Below are 23,028 nucleotides of genomic sequence, written 5' to 3'. Positions count from 1 at the left end.
CATAATTTTTGTAGTGCTATACGGATTCCAGGAAAGCTATTATAAGGTTTATTGTTTCATAATCAACAAGTTCTTTCTCTTACTAGTTACTGACCGTTACAAGGTATCCATTCATTCAACCTGTATTTATTAAACACTGAATGCCAGACACTCATCTAGGACCCAGGGCTGTGCAGTGACCATGGCCCATAGCTCAGGACCCTGCTCTGCAAGTGTGCCCTCCAGTAGAGCAAGGCAGGCAATAAACAAGTGAACTAGCAAGTCATCCGAGACTCTGGTGACTCTTAATAGCTATGAAGAAGATAAGGGCTACGGCACAGTGTGATGTAGGGGAGCCTGCTTGAGATCGGAAAGTCAGGGTAGGCCTCTTTGAATAGGTGAGATTGAGCGTAGACCTGAAAGTAGAAACTAGTATAGCCAAAGGAGGACCCCTGAGGCAGATGCCAAGGGCAGAGGCTTTGGTTCCTGAGACAAGTTGCTTCCATCTGGTGGCTATTTAAAGACTTGTACTTTCATAGTTAACTTATTTAAGATATTACTTATATATACTACATAATATGTGTGTGTGTGTGTGTGTGTGTGTGTGTGTGTGTGTGTGTATTTAGCAACACTTTGCACTGGTGTGAAATAACCAGCTTCCTGGACTTGTTCAACAGTCAGCCTTTGTCACACACCTGTTAAGTGTGGCATCAGTATGTGGGGCAGGTGTGTGCATTCTTTCCTTCAGCACCTACTGGCTGCATTCTCCTCCCTTCCCCTACTCCCTGCAGGTGGTGATACTGGTTCCTTCTAATAAGTGCCCCACTGGAGGTGTGTTGGGATGGCCGCTGGTTAGCAACTCTGCTCTTTGGTAGAGGGCACAGGACACATGTGCAGGGGTCACATGTGACTCCCTCTGTTGTCAGAAAAGAATCTTGTGTCAGCAAAGTATATGATTGCTAATTATTTGTTTAGATCTAAGTTGGAACCAGAACCACATACAAAGACAAGAGAATCCACGTCTTCTGAGAAAGTTTCACAGAACCCTTCACAAGAGTCTGAAGAAAAACCTGTCACTGAAGAATGTCCAGGTATGAACTGAAATAAAAATCTTGCCTTCCATCTCTTGCTTATGACGTATTGGCAAAAATACAAAGCAGAAAAAGGAACACAGTCCTAGACATCTTATGTTTGCACTTTCATAAAGCAAAGGAAACACAGAAGGGGAAACCTTTTTTCTACCCCAGTTGGAGCTAATAACTGTTGGGACAGAGCAAGAGGATTCCTCCAGTCACCTAAGAACAGCAGAGTCCAGGGAGAGGGCCTGAGTTGCTGTTTACCACTAGGGTGGGGGCTGGGGACTCAGAACCAGGAGCAGTGTAAGAGCTTTGTGCTCGGGGAATCTTGCCTGCTGGTCTCAGGAAAGGTAGGGCACTGCCTTCCCTGCCCCCACGTGGTGCCCTATCCCGTGATCTCAGCATTCTGTTAGCACCAACCTGTGTTCCACCCTGTGTGGGCCTGCACATGCCTACTTTGCTGTGTCTCAGGTGTAACAGGCATAAGATTTCACTTTGCGTAAATCCCAGGATGACAGCATGCTGAGGCCTCAGGGGCCGGGTGTCTTCCTCAGTCCTCTTGTCCATGTTACCACAATGGCTGTCATTTACTGTGCATCTCCCAGATGCCAGGCACTGCCTTGAATCTTTACAGACACCACCACCACCATCCTTAGAGCAGCCCTTTGGGATGGGTTTTGTGGTCCTGTTTTTGATGAGCCTTCTGAAAGGCTTTGAGAGGCTGGGAAACAAAAACTCATGAATTGCAGACTCGGATTTATATGCAGATCTGTACTGCCTCTCCATCTGATTCAGAACACAGTGTAGGAATGAGCACCTGAAAGATGCCAGGGGCCCTCTCCATGGTTGGGAACTGTTGTCAGTGGGGAGAGGTGGGGAGACCAGGCTTGAGCAAGCCCTGCAGTGTGCTGGGCTCATGCAGGGGCTTCAGCAGCAGATTGGGTCTCATTGGGTCTTTTGAGGTGGTGCTATCGTCATTTTACATGTGAGGAAATTGAGCTTGGAAGAGATTATATAACCTGTTCAAAATCAAAACCAAGAAAGGGGCAGTACCTAGGGTACTTTTTTGGGGACTGAGCCTATCCTTTCTGCTGGCTACTTTGACCCCATGGGCCAGAGGACTGGCACAGATATCACTCATGACCTAAGGGAGCCCAGCTTTTCATAAGATAACACATAGGGATATCCTGTCTCCCTCATTTACTCCCAAATTTACTCATGGCAGACACAGCATATTCGTCCACTCACTCATTCCAGAAATACTGGTAGGGCTGATGAGAATGGAGAGAAGCCAGTACAGATTTTTCAAGGCCCAGCTGAGGGTAGATCCCCTGTGAAGAACTCTCCCCTTGCTGAGCCCTGAGCCCATACTGAGTGTTGCTGTGCTAGGCATTGTGCTAGGTGCTAGCGACAGTAGTGAGTAGAAAATAAGACCCCTCTGCTCATAGTCCAGCAGATGCTAATAGAATAATCACACAGATATATACAGTCATTGTATGTGCCATACAATAGAGGGTCCCGGTTGTAGGAGAGATTTGGCCTGTCAGAGAGGTTGGAGAGCTTGGTGTTTCAGTAGAGACCCAAGGGCAGTGAGGAGTGAACCCTATGCCTCTCTGGGGGAAGAGTCAGAGGCAGAGGAAACCAGAAGTGCAGAGGCCCCAAGAAGAGAGCCTGCCTGGCCTGGTGGATGAGCAGCCTGGAGGCTAGAGAGCAAGGGGAGAGGGCAGAGGAATACCAAGTAAGGAAACACTAAGGTACCAGGATGCTTGAGGACTGTGGCTTTTATTCTGAAGGACGTGGGAAGCCATGGGGGTGGTTAGCACAGAGCACTTCACAGCCAGCTGTGTTTGAGCAGAGCCCCTTTGGTTGCTCTCTTGGAGAAGAGAAGTAGAGACAAGAGGCTGCTCAAGTCACCCAGAAACAAGATAATGGTGGAGCATGACATGCCTGGTAGCAGGGCAGTGGAGGGAGAGTGCTGGAATTCTGGTTACATTTTAAAGTAGAGCCACAGCATTTGCTTCCTGTATACAGGACAGGCAGGAGGGAAGGGCCAGGGAAGGCTGTGGTGGTTTTGACAAGGGAGAAGTTTGCTGTCCTTCACTGTGGTGCAGGAGATTGGTTTGACCAGGGACCCAGTGCCAGGCATATTAATTTTGAGGTGCCTCGTAGAGATGTTGAGCAGGGAATGGTGTTTACAAGCTGGAGATCAGGGGGCAGGTCTGTAGGCAGCATCGATCCCTGGGGTCCCTCCCCCCTTCCCCTTTCCCCGAGTGAGGAATGAGGGTGAATAAAAGGAGGATGAAGGCCTGAGGCTCCCAGTTACTTTCTGTCTTCCCTGCTTTTTCCTTCTTCCTGGCATGTGCCAGTACCCTTCTGTTTGTTTTACTCGGGTCTATCCTTTGTGATCTGTCTACCCTACTAAAATGGAGGTCCCGTGAGGACAGGAATTTCTGTGTTTTGTTCACTACTGTAACACTGACACCCAGACAATGCTTGACACATAGGACGTGCTCAGTAAATCACTGAAAACAGTGAAAGGAAGGAGGAGAGGAGGGAGGCAGGGAGGTGACCTGGAACATTGCCTTCACTTGCCGTGGAAGTGTTTCCTGATATAAAAGGAACCTAATGCCTCTGGGCAATAGGAAATATGCCACCAGAGTGAAAGAACCCTTTTCCTCACAGTTTAAATTTTTTTATTTTAAAGTCAGTGTTTGCTGTTTTATAATCAGTGTTATCTCCTGACGAAGCCAGCCCACCAGATATTGAAAGCGAACTCTCCAGTTCAGCTCCTAATTCCTGTATAGGAGACAGGACGGTATGAAGAGAGTCTCTTTTGAGGCCATCATGATCCCAACTCTAGCACCACCTGGCACCTGTGAGCACCAGTTCCCTCATTTTTAAAATGATGAGACCTACCTTCCAGGGGTGTGGGGCAGAGGGTGTGGGTTGTCATTAGTGTTGCCTTTGCTTCCTGCTCTCCTTGCATCTTGAGACACTGCCCCACCTTGGTCTGTCTTGGTCCTCAGATGTCTCTGAGATGCCCTGTGGCCTGTCCTGTCTTTTCCCCTGCACCCTGGCACCTGCCTGCTTCTGCTGGCTTGGCCTCCCTGTCCCCCTCAACTCCACAAACCACCCTTGCCTTTCAAGGTCATTTGGTGACGCTTGTTATGTAGCCCTCTCTTCCTTAGTTACAGGAATCCCAAAGACTAGTAAAATCTGAATCAGCACTTACTAAAAATGTACACGACTTAATCTACGTACAAATTCCTGCATATGTAACAAATTGTTAAATACTTCATTTTGTTGTTTTTTACCCCAAAGAAAGCAATTACCATTGCCATGTCTCACCTTTATCTGTTTCCTGCTTGTGGGTCTATAAGGGAAGAGAAGAAATATGGCTGCAGCACGGAGTCATGGAAGGGACTCGGTCAGCCTAACCTGTTTCACAGTTTGGCCTCTGTCCTGAGACTCTGAGCCCGTGCTTTCTTGTGGTATCACATGGCCGTGGTTTATCGTGAGCATCACGTGAGGGGGCATATGAAGCTAGCAGCATCTGGCATGTGGCATGGGCAGGAGGTATTCCACAAATCCCGTCTTATGTTATAGTTTGTAGAGCTGGCTGTGGAGAGATCCATTGCTTGATACCAAGAACTGGGCAGTATCCTCCTTCAAATGTAGTCAGTAGGTTGGCATAGCTAGCAAAAGAAGTTAAAATCTAGCTTAGAAAGGAAGTTTTCTCTATGCATAAACTACCTGGTGATGTATACAGAACATTTTAAGGAATCCAAAATTTAAAAAATATCAGTAAATGAGTTTATCAAGGTCGTAGGATAGGATCTACCATAGTCCGGATGCCAAGTGGCAGCGTTACATGTCAGAGCAGTGGTGGAGATGGAGATGGTGGTCCAGAGAAGCGCCCCATCTCCAGCCATAGTAGTTTGGAGCTGCAGATGAACTCATAGGTGGGATAGGAGATGTGAGGGACAGAGGGACAGAGCACCAAGGCTTGGGGCGTGAATGGCCCATTGGACTGTGAGGAGAAGGCAGGAGGAAGAGGAATCTGGCAGCAAAGCTGGGAGAGGGGATGGGGGTAACACCAGAATTCTCGTCTATGCGGGCTAGGTCCAAGACACCTGGAGGATTTTCAGCTGGAAACTTGAGCTGGTTGTGGCAGTGAGCGGAGAGCTCAGGGAGGGCCTCAGGACTGGAGACACTTGGGAGCTGTGGGGAGAGGCCCTGCAGAGCCCCAGACCTGCCTGCAGGTGAGCGAGTGTGGGAGGGCAGAGGCAGCCGCCCACCTCTGTGCTGCTGCCCTGTTTTCTGGGGGCCTTTGACATTTCATCTGTCCCGACCGGCCTCAATGCTAGCGGGTCAGTGTTGTTCCCCCAGCCCCAGCTGCTCCCTGTGAGGGGTTGCACATCTGCTCCTGGACATTGCGCTAATAAATTAGAATGTCTACAGTGAGCAGAAGGACTTTGTCAGCCTGGGCTATGTGGAATCCTTTGGCCTAACTATTCAGTTTTTCATTTCTCTTTTGAAACAGGAGCTGTAACTTAGACAAAAAATACTTCAGAATAGGACTAAGTGGCATAGTTCTAGGTAGAGGATGGTTTCTTGGTTGCCACACTCCTGGTTTTTTGTTTTGTTTTGTTTTTTTTGTTTTTTTATTTTAAAGCCATTGGTTTGGTTACTTTTCATTTAGCAGTATCAAGCAGATCTGTGGTCACGCAGCCCTTGTCCTCATCGTATGTTTTGGCCTTCTTCCATATTCTTACTGGGCCAGCACGAGGTCTGCATGGACCTGTTTTTTTTAAAGATTTTATGTACATATGTATGTTTGAGGGAGCGAACTAGCAGGGAGTAGGGGAAGAGCAGAGGGAGAGAGAATCTGAAGCAGACTCCCTGCTGAGCACAGAGCCCAGCACAGGGCTTGATCTCAAGACTCTGAGATCATGACCTGAGCTGAAATCAAGTCATACGCTCAACCAACTGAGCCACCCAGATGCCCCCCTTCATGTACCTGTCTATAATTGTTACCCTGGTTTTCCCTAGCATTAAGATGGGTATGGTTATTTGTGAATACTTCTACACTTTTTGAATGAGCCATGGTTCCTGCCCTCAGGGAGCTCACAATTGATGGGAAGGACAAGATTTCAGCCCCTGAGAAAGTGAGTAGTGCCCTAGGAGAGAGCACAGGCGAGAAGAACAGAATTCACTCAGAGGAGACTTCAGGAGGAAATGCCCTGAGAAATGAGTCCAGACCTAAAATGGAAACTTTTTTAGATATAGAGGAAGAGCATGAACACAGAGGCTAGAAAGCATGGAGTGGTATGGGACATATTCAGTACGGCACATGGAAAGAGGAGGAGTGCAAGGACTCAGGCTGGCAAGGTGGGTGGGGCCCGGCCACGCAGAGGGCCTGTTAAGCCACCAAGGAGCCTGCACATGGGTCCTGGCGCTGGGGTCCCTGGAGGTCTGTGCAGAGGATAGTTTGAAGAGTGCTGTGCTTCAGGCTGATTCTTGGGGTAGCAGATCAGAGTGGCTCCCGGCAGTGACCAACAGGGGCAGGTTGTAGAGCACGCATCCTCTTAGCAAATTTTACATTCCAGCTTAGAGCATTTATTCTTGGTGCTGATGTTAATGGTGTTTCTGTGTTTCTAATTTTGACATTCTTATCCTTAACGTCAAAGTAAAAGCTTGACTTGGAAACCATGATGAGGTTAAGTAGGAAACAGAGGGCTCTAGGGGTGGAGGTGTGGTGAGGTAAAAGTGCAGAGGTTCCTACCCAAAGATGTCCTCTCAGAAAAACACCTTACCAGTTTCTAAAGGTGCTTTCTCCCTCTCTTTTATATATAAATTATATATGTTTATTATATTTACATGTATATTATGTATAAATCATATATAAATAAGTCTTTTACAAATATTCTAGCAAAAATAGCCATTTATTTTAAACATCCACAATGTTCTGGACGACGTGGAGGTTTTTTGCGATGATGCATCTGAAATAATAGTACCTTGTGTACAGGGTCTGCCTAAACTGTTTTCTCTAAATTGGTGCTGTGATATGTTCTTTTCCCTGATCAGTCTCAAAACAAAAACTCTGGACTTTTGCCTATCTTGTGGGGCTGAGATCAGCTATGGGAAATTTACTGAGGTTAAGGAAGAAAAAGCAGCAGTATTTAGCAACCTGCTGACAAGCCTAGAGCCCCACTGAGACACCAGAACCTAAGTCACCTTTAAATACCCCGTTACAGTGTCCACCAGGGATAGATCCTTTCCATCCACTCCCCTGTTCCCTCCACACACTCCCTTTGAGCCAGGCAGGCCTGTCTAACATGGTCCTTCTAGGTGGCACAGCCCTTTCTAGGAGCCTGAGCTGTTGGTTTACTTCATCAAATGACCATCACCTGTTTGTGTGGTTGCGGTCCAAAAGTTCTCTAGAAGGCTCATACACCTCTAGTTAGCAGTTTGTGCTCAGATATCCATCCTGGAGCACACCAAAGAGTGCTCTAAGGATGGACTGGCCCATGGTACCAGTATACCTGTGAGAAATCCAGATAACCAAAGGTTTATCAGTTGGGGTACAGCTACACGAGGAACATTCCCTACAATGGAATATTATGCATCAATTTAAGAGAATGATACAGATCTTTGTGACTGATATAAAGATAATCTCTGAGATATGGGAAGTTTTAGAATAGTGTGCTAAAAAGAAAGCACTACACACAAAACTACGTATTTCTAGATGGAAGTAGGGAAGGCAGGGAGTTCGATATCTGCATGTATGTGCATAGGCTGTGTCAGGTTTGTGAGGCTACATCAAAGTACTGGCAGTGGTTACTTCTGGGACAGGAATACGATTAGGGAGTGGCATGTCACTTCCTGCATTTTTTTTTTTTAACAAAAATACTGATCTATTTGGCAGTATTTAAAAAGTAGAGGGAGTGCATGAGTGTGTGGGTTGTGTTTTGAAGTAAAATACACTTGAAGACTGTCCCTTTGGTTTGGTTTGCAACCATTGCTGAGATCACCATAGCACTGAAATGCTGTGCGTGAGGCGCCTTCTTCCCCTGCACACACACATATACGTATGCACACACATGCACACATCAAAGCATGGTAGGAGAACTGTGGAGGCGTGCCTGAGTTAACCGGATGTGAACAAAACTATCACTGTCTCATGTTCGTAACATGCCTGCATCCGAAGCCAGCCTCTTCTAAAATGAATTCCTTTGCCTTCTGCTTTTCTTCTTCTTCTTTTTTTTTTTTTTAACAGAAAATATTCCGGCAGAATCACAACCTGAATTAGGTACCTGGGGAGATGGGAAAGGTGACGATGAATTATCCCCAGAAGAAATACAAATGGTAAGGCTGTTCTCTGCCCAGTCGGGTGTTGCTAACTGGTGTTAGTTAGGAGGTCATCCTAAATTCCCTTGCCCTGATTATTATACTGAGTTCTCAAAATAATATTTTAGATACAACTTTTCCACTTGATTTCCTAATTCTTAATATGCTTTTCATAAGTTTTAAATTTGCAGTAGCATAATTAAAGAAGAAATTGCCTTGGAATAATTTTACTAATATTAGATTCTTTTCAGCTGCAGCAAAATAGTCCTCCAGACTAAATGGGGCTTCTATAATTACTACTGTGGTGCTTTTTAATTGTTTGAATTGCTGGTGTTATGCTAATGTGGAGAAAGCATAAGTAAAGACTGAAAAATGAATAGTAACACGTTAACTGCTAAGGTTGAGTTGCCAGTTGTAGGCTATCCTCCCTGGGTGAGTTTCAAAAGGAAACTGATAGGTCTGGCAAGAGCCCCTGCCAACTCATTTACAGCAGTGTCTGTGTACAGTTCGTCCGGAGGTTGGTGTGACCAAGCCAAATGGAATATGTCTTCCTGTGGTGGGGAGCAGGTGCTTCCTAGCACTGCCCTGTGCGACACTGTCCTCTGCCTAAGGAGCTGGGAAACTGCTCCCACATGGCATATACTTTCAGTGGCTCTGACAGATGACAGCACCTTAATTTGTGCAGCAGTTAGTGGACAGAACTTTGCTGGTACTCATTTTCTCTGTGATACTCTGGATGGTCACTCTCAGAGGTGGTAGGGCATCACCATCTCCTTTTAACTTTGGCAAAAAGCAGTAAGGTGTCTGGCCCATGGTCCTCAAGTTAATAAGTGATAGAGCTTATTAATCATCAATTCACAGATTTCTCACCTAAGTCTCCTCTTCTAGAAGTAGTAGAGTTTTGAGCCAGAGCTCTGTCAAATAAGAAAGGATTCAGTCTCATCCCAGCCTTGAGCCTCTTGGACGAGGTTCTTTCTCTTTTTTTTTTATACTTTTTTTTTTTTTAATTTTTATTTATTTATGATAGTCACAGAGAGAGAGAGAGAGGCAGAGACATAAGCAGAAGGAGAAGCAGGCTCCATGCACCGGGAGCCCAACGTGGGATTCGATCCCGGGTCTCCAGGATCATGCCCTGGGCCAAAGGCAGGCGCTAAACCGCTGCGCCACCTAGGGATCCCAAGTTTCTTTCTCTTAACTCTTCTCCTCATACCTTGCAGGTCTCAAATGTTATGTCCTCAGAGAGTCCTTCCCGACCACCCAACCTGCAGTGGCCCCCAGCCACTCTGTCCCTACACCCCACTTTATTCCTTCATCCCTCCACTAGAATGCAAGTGTGACGAGAGCAGGAACTTGTCTGCTTTTATTACCATATTCCCGGAGCCTAGAATGGTGTTTAGATGGATGAGTGCCTTTGATGAGTGTAGTATAGAAACTGTGGACAGGGGATCCCTGGGTGGCGCAGCAGTTTGGCGCCTGCCTTTGGCCCAGGGTGCGATTCTGGAGACCCGGGATCGAATCCCACATCGGGCTCCTGGTGCATGGAGCCTGCTTCTCCCTCTGCCTGTGTCTCTGCCTCTCTCTCTCTCTCTCTCTCTCTGTGTGTGTGTGTGTGTGTGTGTGTGACTATCATAAATAAATAAAAATTAAAAAAAAAAAACTGTGGACAGGATCATCAGTAAGCACTACTAGAACATTCTAACTTTAAGTTATTCTTTTTTTTTTTTTTAATTTTTATTTATTTATGATAGTCACAGAGAGAGAGAGAGAGGCAGAGACATAGGCAGAAGGAGAAGCAGGCTCCATGCACCGGAGCCCGATTTGGGATTCGATCCTGGGTCTCTAGGATCGCGCCCTGGGCCAAAGGCAGGCGCCAAACCGCTGCGCCACCCAGGGATCCCCTTAAGTTAATTATTGTTATTATGTATACTCACGAGCACTTCCTATATTCCAAGCCTTTTACATATGTTGTCTTATATAATTTTTTTAACAGTCCAGTGAAGGAGGACTATACGTTTGTATATTTGAAAAAAATAAGGCACAAAGCCTCTAAAGCTGTCCAAGGTCGCAGGGCCAGTAGAGCAGCCAAGCTGTGTCCAATGCCTTGCACCTTGGCTCCAAACCCTGCACTCCTTCCTGTATCACAGTTCACAGGTATCCCTGGTGGGATCTGTGGTCTAAGGGAGTGTAGCCTGTGTGGCAAATTAACACAAGCAGCCTGGGAGAGGAGTCATCCTCCCAGGACCCCCCTGAGCATTGTTACATGGGCAAGTCTGCAGGCTGGGCCCCGAGGGTGGCCAGATGCATGCTTCTGCTCTCTTGAACTTTGGCTGCCAGGGGTAGAGCCCTGACTCAGAATCTTCTTGCTCTCCAGACTTCCTGTTTCTTCTCTAAGCCTGAATAAAGGACTGACCCACCTGTGGCCACTCCCTGGTGGGGCTAATGACTGAGTGAGCTGACTAGGAGGGTCACGCATCATGGTGCCAGGCAGACAACAAGAGCTCACAAGTTCCCTCAGCCTTTCCTCTTCAGAGTGGCAGGTAGTGCGGAGAGGCAGGACAGCGGTCCACTGCATGGGGTGGAAGAGACTAGGCAGCGCTCAGGCTCCCAGGTCACAACCACAGGTGTGTGCAGAGAGGACGCCGGTGTGTGTGCCACACTCAGCAGCATCAGGGGCCATGCAGGCGGCAGCTGGAGCTCAAGGAGTTTCATGCATCTTTCATAAACAACATGGTTTCACAAGCATTTACCCCCCACCCCCCCAGACGAGTGATTTCCTCTGGAAAATCATCACCTTAGAAGCACAAAACTGATTGCAGAGATAGTACCGTTAGCCATGACTCTCCTAGGACTTGCTTTGGGTGTTTCCTCGGAGCCTGTGGTAGTCTCTTTGGAAGAGTAAGCAAAGCTATCTTTCTTCTTTACAGGCAAAAATAATTCTGAGGTTAAGTGACTAAGTCAAACAATTTCAAGTGGTTTGCCAGGTCCCTGCCTGCCTTCAGGTTCTCCCTGGTTCCAAAATGCACTCTCTGACTACTTTGAGTAGCTCATTGCTCCTCAGGCCCAGCAGACACGGCAGCCGGAAGCCTCAAATGTGTAGGGTGGCTAGGAAAAGACTGCAGTGTGGATTCTAGTCAGGAGGTGATGAGGGTTTGATCAGTGTGTGGCTGTGGAGGCAAAGATGAGAGAGGTGTGGGGAAGTGTATGGGCTGGGGCTGGACTGGAAGGAGGATCCTGGAGCTTTGTGACTTGGGAAGACAGTGCTGGCAGTCAGAGGGAGAGCGGGCAGGGCAGAGCAGGGGATGCTGAATTTCATTTGAGACAAGTGTGAGGCACCTCTGGGATATCCCTGGGAAGTGTCTGGTGGGCGGTAGGATTTGAGGCTCAGGCTAGAGACATGAATGTGGGAGACGTCCCACTGCCGATGCAGTGCATACTGAGGAGACAGGGGTGCAGCCAGGGACCTCACCCTGGAGACGCTCCACAGGGAGGCAGGCCGAGGCAGAGGAGCCACCAGTGAAAGTGAAGGACAGTTAGGTCATGCTCCCTTCTTAGAGCCACATGATAGTTCATGATGGCAACATGAGGAACATGAGGTTCACATCATCAGGCTTTTCTTAGAGCCAGATGATGAGTTTCTTAAAATCTCATGTTTTTCTTCAATTTGTACAGAATTTTATTAGAACAGTGATTTCATATTCTCTCAAATAATGGAACAGGACTGCATTTTGTTAGAGAAAAAAATATGTGTAGCTGTCTCTTAGATAATTCACATGTATGCACAATTTACCTTCTGGTTAAGGCTTTTCTTTTTCTTTCATACACTTCATAAATGAAGTAACTAGAATAAGAGTCAGTTGTTTGCCAGAGACGTTTGTCTTCCTCCTGTAGGTAGTGGTGAGCACAGAAGTTTGTTAACCCTTGCTGATGCATGACCTGTAGAAGCCTTTGGACACATAGTGGGGAGGCCCAGAGGAAGGTTGGCAGCAAGGATGTCTGTAATCAACTGATGCTATGTCCCAGTGAGAGATGATGGCAGAGCGTGGGCCTGGGGACTTTACAGAGTCAGTTACAGATTTTCTTTACACCACTTACTATCTGTAATTTGGGGCAAGAAAATTAGCCTCACTGAACTTGAGTATTGGCAGGAATCACCACCCTATGGAATTGTTGGGAACACAGTAGCATGTGCAGGGCACATGGTAGCTGCTCAGCCAGTGTCGGCACCCATGTGAAGAGCTGTTGCTGTCACCGTGTACATCTGCACTCAATGTACCTCTCTAGAACATGAGGTTCACATCATTAGGCTTTTTAGTGCATAATGACATGCTTCCACTTCATTGTCCTGTCCTGAGTCACTGTCGAAAAATATGCTACTGACCATTCCCAGTAATGCTAGTTATTTCAGTATCCCAGTGTCAGGGACTAAAATAATCAAAACCAGGAAGACCTCCCTGATTTGTATCCTGTTCCTGCAAGTGGATTGGGCAGAATGTGATGTTCAGAACTTTGATGGCCACCTATGTAATGTCCAGGTAACCTCTCTTAATTGGGAATGATAGCTAAGTTCCATATCTTACAGTCTGGCTAGCCTAAATCTTACTTAACAGGCTCAACCCTGAACATGAAAGAAGTATGGCACTATTGGTTTTAAATTGGAAAGTGTTGTAGCAAATTGTGGTCATAATTCATAATCACTGTTTTGGAATTTTTCCTCGGGGTAAAATCATGAATTAAGCCCTTTAATATCAATTTAATTCATTATTTCGCCCATAGGAGCAGTTGTTACATGTTCCAAAATGGTTGCAGAGTGTTATGTGATTTGCACAGTAAATTTCCATTTATAACCCATGATGCAGGTATATTAACGTTGGAGTTAGTATAAGCAGATGTTTTGTGGTCAGGCTGAGTGAAACCAAATTGTTTTCTGATGTTACATGGAGAAAATACCTCCATTTCTAAGCCTGCATTCATTTTACTTGCCTCAAGTGAAACCACCTGCATGTATTGATGTATTCCTTAATTGTCCTGTCCTGAGTGCACATGACTTCTGTTCTTAAATGTGTATGAAAGGTGTCCCTAGCCAATGTCTCTTGTGGTAGCCCCCTGGAAGCTACAGGTGGCTGGCTGGCAGGGCTTGTGATCTGTGGCCAAGCTCACGGTAAGAATTGGTCGAATCTGGGCACCACACAGGTGAGAGCTGAAGTCCATACCGTGGGGAGTTTCCAGGTTCACAGAGTTAGAGGTAGGAACGGAGATGAGGGTCACAGAGCCATGAGCATAAAGCTGTTGGGCACAAATAAATCACATCTGGAAATGCCCAGAGAGGTCCTGGGCCTGCTTTTTTGGCTGAGCCCCTGTGGGTTCATGGGCTTTAGTTCAGTTAGCTGCTCTTGCCCCTTGGCAATGCAAATAACTTCTTCTGGCCTCATTTTATACTCAAAGGCCTTTGTACGAGTGATTTTCTTTTTAAAACTATAGTAAAGAGGATTAGATTAGAAAAGGATTTCTGTAACAATGTACTCACAGTGTGGATTTGTATCCTTTAAACCAGATTATAAACCCTTTTGGGGCCCCCTATTTAGAAATCTAACTGACTTCTGAATGGAATAAAGCAGTTAAGTAGTATTGCCTAACACACATGTAACACACACCACATGCCAAGTACTGCTCTGAGCACTTCAGCATTTATTAACATATGCCAACCTATGTGGTAGGGGCTGTTGCAGGCCCCATTTTATGGAGCATTCCCAAGTCTTAGACCTTTAAATGTGGTGCCTGCCACTGTAGTTGAGAGGTCAGGGGGAGGTTGCTGGGGACATCAGGTCTGTGCTGAGAGAGCAACCAGTGTGGAGTGGAGGGGGTCATGGCAGGAGGCCCACAAAGACAGTCTGGCTGCTACGATGCCTCTTGGGCCCTGCTTGCCCACCTTACCCATCATGCAGTCCTCATATCCCCCTTTCCATCCATCTCTGTGAATATGGGTGATGTGTATCTTGGACTAGCCGAATTTGCCTTCTCAGGCCCTGTCCTTGGTGCTGACCAACGGCGCTGACCAGGCCTCGTTGGCTGCTGCACCATGTGAAGTCCCCGTCCCTGTGGGGATAGATGCCATCAGCTGCCTGTGAGCCTCAATGAATGTGAGCGTTTCTCTTGCTTGAGAGAGAGAGAGAGAGGACCTCAAGTCACAGCAGCCCTCTAAAATTTGAAACCAGAGAAGTGAAGTGGAAGGGGCCTCCAGAGCATTTCATAATTCATTTTACATATCTGGAATCTCACTTCCAGAGAGACTAAATAATAATTATTAGAGGGCTTCCTGTTTCCCATGCACATTGAAGGCAACTTACATGTATTAGCATATCTTCCTCTTAACAACTGCTAATTAAGTATTATTATCATCCCATTTTAATAATGAAGACAGAAGCACAGACCAGTCATCTGCCCAAGGGCATACAGCTTAGAAAGTAAAGGAGCCATCCCTCCCTTGGGCTTCAGGCAGGAAAGGATGGCATCACCACCTCTGTTCACAAACAGGCCCTGTCACATAACAGGCTAGACAGAAGCCAGTTTCTGGTCCAGGGCCACCCAAGGAGTTGCCACAAGGCCACAGGGGCTGGCTCACTGAAGTCCCAGGCATGTTCATCACCTGCCCCTGCCCGCCAACATTTGCTGCTCCCTGTCTTACTCAGCAGATGAGAGGTGAGGTGTACAGGTTGGCCACCAAGACAGCATCGGAAACCATCCTGAAATCTAGTGTAAGTGAATGTTGTCAGCAGCCTGGACACTACCTAATCACCCTGAGTCCTGCCAGGTCTCATTAAATAACTGCCTTACACTTGGCTGTAGGAAACAAGTTTTGTTGAACTCCCACCCCCAGATGGAGTTTGCTTTCCACAAAGGTCCTGGCCATGGCAGACCTCCCTCCTCAACCCTATTGCTCCTTGATCCTTCAAGGCATTTGTTTTTCTCATTTCCTCCAGGGGCTGGATACTTCTCAGGTGGCCCTAAGAACTCAGGGGTTGAAAGGAAATCAGAGCCAGAATCTGATCACACTCCTGACTACTGCTCTCAGGAGTCCTTCAGAAGTAGCAGTTACACAGAGGCCTAAAAGGCAGGTGCCACATGCCCCAGAGTTGGGGAGGAAACAAAGAGAGCTTTGTTCCCAGGGGACATTCCAGTAATAAACCACCTCAAATCCCTAGTTAATCTTGCTTAGGAACAGTTTAAAAAGCATAAAAGAGCTGAGGATTTAAAAGGACAGGGCCAAATTTTGTCATTACAAAAATAAGAAAATGCCCCCTGCAAAAAAAAAAATTTTTTTTTAATCCTGAATAGTACCTGGGAGAATTAGTAAAAGTAAATTAGCAACTACACACTAATGTAATTGTATTTCTCCTTAAATACTGGACTCAAGTAACTGTTGACAGTTAACAGAGCTGATAGTTTCAAACTTAAAAGTGAAGTTTTTATTTCCTTAAATAGCCTGTTGCATGCATGAGAAGGACCTTCTAGAAGAGTACTGTCAGCAGCCAGCAAGGCAGCCCACCGCCAGGGATTGGGGCGGCCCTGTAGAGCGCTTCCCCAGCACTTCTGCCCTTCTGGAAGATGTGCCAGCCCGCCCATTTTCTGGCCCAGTGTATCTGGGGTGGAGTGGAGGCATCTATGTGTTTGGACAAGCATTAGGGCTGGGAACTGGTACCCTGTAGTGTGTCAGGCTCTGCCCTATGCTGAGAGGCCAGAGGAAAAAGCCCCGCCCCAGGAGGGAAGATGCATAAACAGGGGCAAGAAATGTAGCAAACCCCAAGTACAGAGGAGCTTTTTAAAGAGAGGAGATGATGGGAGGTGATTAAATCTGCATGATGTGTCTGGTCACTAGGAAGGTCCATAGGCCAGGTTTTTGAGGTTTTGAGGCCAGCTGGGGGACTCCCTCAGCTCTCAGCCTCTGCAGAGGTAGGGTGGCAGGCCACAGGAAGGGGCCACCCCTCTGTGCTGATCTGCAGGCCATGGGGCAGGGCTGGTGTGGTGCGATGTGACATGACTGGCATCTTAGATACTGTGACTGAGGCATGGAGGACAGACTGGAGAAGACTGCAGGATTATGAGGGCAGAGCGTAGGTGCCAGGGAAGGAATGGGTGCAGCAAGGGTGCAGGGGAACTGGTGGACGGGACAGAGGGCACCCACATGGAGGGGCTGGAGGGACATGAACGGAGGACCATTAAGAGGCCCTGCCCAGAGAAAGTGACCCTCCCTGTGTTTCCAGTGAGTGGAAGTGAGCAAGGCACAAGGGGAAGACAGAGAAGCACAGGGAGAAGCTTGGGCAGGTGCAGAGCTGAGTGAGCACAGCTCTTTCACTCCCCACGAAGTGGGAGCCAGACAGGGCAGCAGGGAGACTGAGGGTCCCTGCATGTGACATGCTGAGCACGGCCTCAGTGACCTTTGTGACTTCCATAAACATTATCTCTTCCCTCTGTTTTACCAAGCAAGTGGTAGCCAGAGCTTCAGTCGAACGGCAAAGCCTCCAGAGAGCCAAAGCTTGCTTCCATTTGTTCCTCACACAGCACCTGGCACAGACGGTGCCTCGAATGTATCTGTGGCCATGGCTGCAGCTCTAACAAATGCAAAAGGAAGAGTGTGGTTGGTACCTTTTCAGAGTCGAGTTTGACTTGGTTCCCACCCTTGGGCAGCTCATAGTCACCCAGAGAGTTTGGGACATGCACAGCTTATTACTAGGCCTAAAATGGCTCACAGCCTAAGAGATGTTCAGAAGGTGCTAGGCCAGGGTTAGAAAAATGAGAAACAGCATCAAGCTTGGGGACCCGGGATACATTGTGGAGAAGATATTTGAGCCAGGTCTGTGGGATGTGGCTGAGGAGCTAGAGGACCCTGCCCAGAGGCTGATTGTGCATTCAGGGAGTTGAGTGGGCATGTGAAGGCTGAGTGCTTGGTCCTTAAGGTGAGGGGGAGGAGATCTGGCCCCATACCAAGGCGAAGCTTCAGACACACCATCCTTTTTTTTGGCCAGAGTCAAATTGGCAGGAATAGTGGGAACAGCAGCTGTCTGCTCCATAGTCAACTTGGCTCTGATGAGCTCCCGGGTGTCGGGGTGGTATCCTTACCCACATCGAGTCCTGTAGCCTGAGTGCCAGGAATGGGGCTCCCCTGGCTTCTGGGCCTGTGTTTCTCTCACAGTGCATTGGCTAGAGCATGGCTCTGAAATCACACTGCCCTGCTCTCACCTTAGCTGCTGGACCTCACAGTTCCACTTAAAACAGATGGTCCCAGTGGCAGACAGCACAGGCCTGTGGGCGCCAGAGGAGAGCAGGGGGGGTGGGGGGACGACAGGTAACCTTGCACCTCCTCGGCTCACCTTTGCAGGCATCATGTTGGCTTGCAGACAGGAAGAAATCCAGCCATGGGGATGTCATGCTGACGCTGGAAGGAGGGACTCTAGTGATTCTCAGAGGGCAGATCAAAGATTTCTGTGCAGACGCCTTGCCTAGACACTTGCCTTTGGCTGTGTTGGTTTGAGTATGACATCACCCTTCATGTGTTTGTTTCCTCACAGTTTGAACAAGAAAACCAGCGCCTAATTGGTGAAATGAACAGCCTGTTTGATGAAGTAAGGTAGGTATCTGGTTTCTCTAGGCTTGATGGCCTATGTTATAGCTTTTCCAGAAACTGAGAACTTTATTTACTTTGGTGCCCCAATATACCCTGTGGCCCTGGCCACATGCATGCCTCCCTGGAGCCTTTTGGGGGTCAAGGGAGCTGCCAGCCCTACTGACTCCCCTTAACTTGTGGGTAGTCCCCATCTATGTGCTGCTGCCAGGCTCCCAGTGACTACAGATTGCACCAGGTACTGAGCATCACCAGGTGGGGGCTGTTTGCACTTCATCACTCCCAGGTGAGATGGGGGGGGCCTTTCGAAGAATGACTAGCCAGGGGCAGCCTCCTGCACTTGGCTCTGCCGGAGTCAGCCTGCTCCCTCAGCAAAAGGTTGGCAGCACCAAAGGCTAGTGGCTATGCTCACCCATTTGAACCATCACCAGCTGGTCCTATTGGGGAAGGACTTGGGGCCTGTTTCCTGAGAATGTCTGGGGCATCTGCACAGAAGGCCCAGGCTTTTGCAGGGCACTGAAACTGCTGCATTGTAGGCTCATCCCAAAAGCAAGCACATCCTGGCGCTGTACCCACACAGTCCCAAGGACTCCGAGTGCAGATACTTCCCTCTGACAGCACCTGTACTCTTCTGGGGGCCTCCTAGTCCTTGCCCCCACTGCCTCACTCTTCCCTCCTCAGGCCTAGAAGCCCTGGGGGGAATGGCAGCCTCCTGCCCTTACACTGCGGACCTCCTCGGCTGGGAGCTCAGCCCCTGCAGCCTCCATCTCTAGGGCCCTACTCCAGCCCCCAGACCACCACTGGGGGCCCCTGGCTGCCCCTGAAACAGGGAGAAGCTCAGACACTTGGTTGCTGAACCCAGATAGATATATTTTACAGATGGATCTAGCCAGAGTTTTTCCTTTCCACAGGAAGTTGGTTAGAATGGCAGTTATGCTGTCCCTCAGCCTACTGAGCAGTAACAAAGTTGAGTTGTCAGCACATTCTGGTGTTTTCTTTGGAATCCCCACCTCGTTACCATGGTTACAAGGCTGGTATAGGCCTTCTAGAAGACTCTCTTTTGTCACCAAGGGCATTGACTCCCAAGGCAGGGGCACTCAGGTCAGCTTACCGGGGAGAGCAGGCTTCTACACCGCCGTACACCGCCGTACACCCCCGTAATCTGAGAGACTTTGAAGGAGAGCTGGAAAGTAAAATGCCTGTCTCCTCCTTCCCTGAGCCGGACGTGGTGCCTCCTCCCTCTCTCTTGGATGACATGATGTCTCTCTCTCCTCCAGAGGCTTTCTCGCTTAGTTGATCCCTTTAGAAATGTTAATGTTCTTGTTAGGACTCCCGAGTACTAATGGTTGTATGTAACCTTTTTTTATTATTATTTTTTTGTTTTAATGAAGGCAAATCGAAGGGAGAGTGGTTGAAATTTCCAGGCTCCAGGAGATATTCACAGAGAAGGTTTTACAGCAGGTAAGAAAGAAAAAAATCACTGTTGAAAGTTTTAGCTTAAATGAATATACTGTGAAGTCCAGATACTTCTGAGGCTGCCTATCTCTGCGGCCATGCATGCAGAGCTGTGTACTTTGGGCCAGTGCACACTCACACGGCTCCTCAGGCGAGGGCCTCTTGCCTCTGTGTTGGCAAGCGCTCTGCAGCTGGACGGCATGGCCACCCCAGGTGTGCAGTGGAGCGCTCAGAGGGGGGAGTCAGGTGGATCTCTGTTCTGGAGGCCCTCAGGTCACCAGGGTAGCCTCTGAGCTATGGTTTACCTGTCTATAAAATGGAGTGGCCCTTGTAGGGCTGTTTTAAGGCTCAGAGATAACTCACAGGGAGCACCCAACACAATGCCTGCAGGATAGTAGCCCAGACCCGGCTGGCCCTCTCTCTGAAAGCCAGGTCCGTGCCACCTCAGGTGTCATGTCCACACAGGAAACAGGATTATTCTCACAAGTGGATTTTCACGTTACTCATACTTGCCTCCACATCTAAAATTCTTCCAGTCAGCTACTGGCAAAACTTTTAGAGACCGATCAATTTGTCCTTTTGTTTTTAGGATCCACAGACCATGGACGGGTTTCAAAGACAAAATCATTTTGCTCCATCGTGTTAAACTGGGCTAGTTGACTTAAGATACCCCCCTCACAAAACCTGTCCTAAGGCTCACAGCCAGGGTTGAATCGTACATCAGGTACATGAAACCTCACAGTGTGGAAGTTCAGGTTCATAAGAATTGTCCCTCTTTAATTGCGCACTAAAGGAACTAGGCAGGTATGTGCTGAGCCTTCACATCCCCCTCCTGACACCTCAAACAGCCACATCAGCTGTCTGTTAGAGCAAGCGGACTTGTTTCTGGAGGCAGCACGGCGCGGGAGGGGAGCTCATGGCTCTGATCCAGATTTCCGACGTGTGTCCTGTGACCTGGGGTGCCCTGAGCCCTGCCGCCCTTCACAGAACGGGGCGGGTGTCCCCTGCCTTGCCGTCATTGCTGGTGGAAGAGGCACTGGACACGCTCCTGGCTCATGGCAGGCTCTCAGTACATGGGAGGTCATGTTTATACATTTTAGCCCTTTACTTTCTTAGGTTACACATAAAATGGTGAAACACAAAGCACTTTTCTGAAGCTAGGGTATGTTTTAAAGCAAAAGCATTTAAAAGCTTACCTCTCGAACTTAATACAGGAGAGACCAGAGGGAAGGGCCCTGGCCTGTGGCAGCTACTATGTAACGGGAAGCTCTTGTGCTCGTCCCTTCCTGTCCAGCAAGTGGCACAGAAGGTGACACCTGGGGTGGCAGCGGCACAGGTACTGGGTTCCAGTCCTAGTCCTGCCACATGGTTGCTGTGTGGCTTCGGGGTGAAGTCTCTGAACCCTGTTTCCCTTTTGCAAAATGAGGATGCGGCCTACCCCTCAGGGCACTGTAAGGACTCATGGGCTCATGTTTATAAAGTCCTGGCCCTTCGTAAGGGGCAGCTGCTAGCTTCTGAGGTCTGTGTGCTTGGGGAAAGGAGATAGTGGTTGGGTCCACCTGTTACTCTCCTTCCACAGGAGGCCGAGATCGACAGCATTCACCAGTTAGTTGTAGGGGCAACTGAGAATATCAAGGAAGGTAATGAAGACATCAGAGAGGTGAGTACTCTCGGGCCCCCCAGGCCGTGGCTATGTGGCAATGAGTCCAGGCAGTAGGGGTGGTCTTGCTGGCAGGGCTGCAGGAGAGCCATGCTGGGGCCCAATCCCCAGGACTCACCTCCTGACTGTGCTGGACAGTCCTGTTCTGTCCACACCAAACCCTGGGCACCCGCTGTTACCAAGAGATCTGACTCACCCCCTTCCAAAGGAGCCATCTGAGACACGTGAGGTTACTCTTGGCAAGGGCTGCACCAGCTCCCTATATCCGTGGATGGGCGCCACTGGAGAAGCTTGTTGAACACCCCCTGCCCCAACCCTAAGGGCCAGGGCCTTGGTTTATTGGGCCACCACAGCGGACTCTTGAGTGTCCTCTGTGTTCTGAGTGCAGTCCCCGGGTTTGGGTTGATGGGAGGCCACTACTGCCACGTACTGTGGGGAGCCAGCAGCTGGGCCAGTTATGGTACTCGAGGTCGGCGTGTGTGGTTTTAACCCCAGAATGCACATGGGCAGTTGCTGGGTGTTTCCTGGGAGAAATATGCAGGAAGTATGACTAAGGGCCAGCCAGTAAGGGAAATAAATACCTGTTTGTTTTCTGATGGATTCTAAACCCATGGTTTTGTCTAATAATTCCAGTAGCACTGACTCTAGCAATACCCTGTTAAAGCCCAGTGCAGGGCGAGTGCCCGCAGACAGGTGGAGCATTTGAGGGCTTTTGAAACCAAAATCCTATGTGATGCAAATCCCTGTGCTACTGCCCTCCCCACCCCCCCAGGCTATTAAAAACAACGCTGGCTTCCGAGTGTGGGTCCTCTTCTTCCTGGTGATGTGCTCCTTCTCCTTGCTCTTCCTGGACTGGTATGACAGCTAGTCCACTCTGGCTGTTCCTGGCAGGCGGCGCGCTGTTGTGGGCTCCGGCATCAGAGCAGGGCTGTGAGCCGATTTATCACAGAGCCATTCGGGGGGAGGGGGCTGTGACAGATGTATACTCTCACAAAAGGGACACCCAGACCTGTGGTTTTAAGCCCATTTAGTAGCTGAGAAAATAATGAACACAAACTGAAAGTGACCTGTGTAGCAATCCTGATGCAAGGTGGGTGAGTTGGTGGGGGGTGGGGACTGTTACTGGCTGCACCTAAATTGGAGACCAATGTGGAAGGGGTGACCAGAGGTCGGGCTCTGGGAGGCTCCAGCCCTGCCCTTCTGGTGGCTTCGGGAGAAGCACTGGTTAATAACTTCTCACAACAGATGATCATTTCTTTGTTTCCTGTGACTTCTCGTCTGCCTGGGCCATGTGACAGAATCACTATATTATAGAAAACGCACCTGTGCCCTGTTGACCTAATAAATGCAACTATAGCTGCTTCATGTCCTATCGGCGGGTCCGAGTGTAGTTCAGTGGACGCCGGCCTGCTGGCTGCAGAAGAAGTGCAGGGATAGACTCTGGGCACTCAGCAAGGGGCCACTGCGCCCCTGGGAGCTTTTGGCCGGAGCAGGAACCTGGCCTGTGCACCTGACCCTCTAGGAAACATGAACAGGACCACCTGTTGGCAGTGGGAAGCACAAGTCTTCTGGAACCACGTCTGTGCAGGAAACAAGCTGGTGTTCATGCCCACCCCCACCCCCGGTGTGGGTGCGGACAGCTCTGCGTTGCTCCCTGCAGAACTGTGTGCGGTACAGTCTGTCACGCAGCCACAGGGAGGGGGTCCTGTGTTCCTTATTGGCACAGAGTGAAAATGTCAAAAGTTACATGTGAATTTACAGTCAATAAAATGTCTACTAGAAAGTACAAGGGGGTGTTGCCTTAGTGTGTTTCCTGGTGTGTCTGTGCAGGAAAGGTGCGTATGTGGTTCTTGCTCTCTCTGGATGCATGCATGCGGCCTTGTCCCACTCAT

General features: G+C 48.7%; 1 protein-coding gene across 4 annotated transcripts in view; it reads left to right on the top strand.

Moving 5' to 3' along the window:
• The window catches only part of STX18 (syntaxin 18), a 125,809-nt gene extending 102,887 nt beyond the window's left edge, over window positions 1–22,922 (top strand). For all 4 annotated transcript variants that reach the window (XM_041753171.1, XM_041753174.1, XM_041753172.1 and 1 more), the window contains 6 exons: window positions 955–1,070; window positions 8,335–8,423; window positions 17,969–18,027; window positions 19,413–19,482; window positions 21,056–21,136; window positions 21,909–22,922. In XM_041753171.1, coding sequence (XP_041609105.1) covers window positions 955–1,070; window positions 8,335–8,423; window positions 17,969–18,027; window positions 19,413–19,482; window positions 21,056–21,136; window positions 21,909–22,004 — 511 coding nt within the window. In that variant the 3' untranslated portion in view covers window positions 22,005–22,922. The remainder of the gene's footprint in view (window positions 1–954; window positions 1,071–8,334; window positions 8,424–17,968; window positions 18,028–19,412; window positions 19,483–21,055; window positions 21,137–21,908) is intronic.
• Window positions 22,923–23,028: the final 106 nt, after the last annotated feature.

This window comes from Vulpes lagopus, chromosome 4 (genome assembly GCF_018345385.1).
Source record: "Vulpes lagopus strain Blue_001 chromosome 4, ASM1834538v1, whole genome shotgun sequence".
Classification (NCBI taxonomy): Eukaryota; Metazoa; Chordata; class Mammalia; order Carnivora; family Canidae; genus Vulpes; species Vulpes lagopus.
This window is presented reverse-complemented; position numbering and strand designations above follow the sequence as displayed.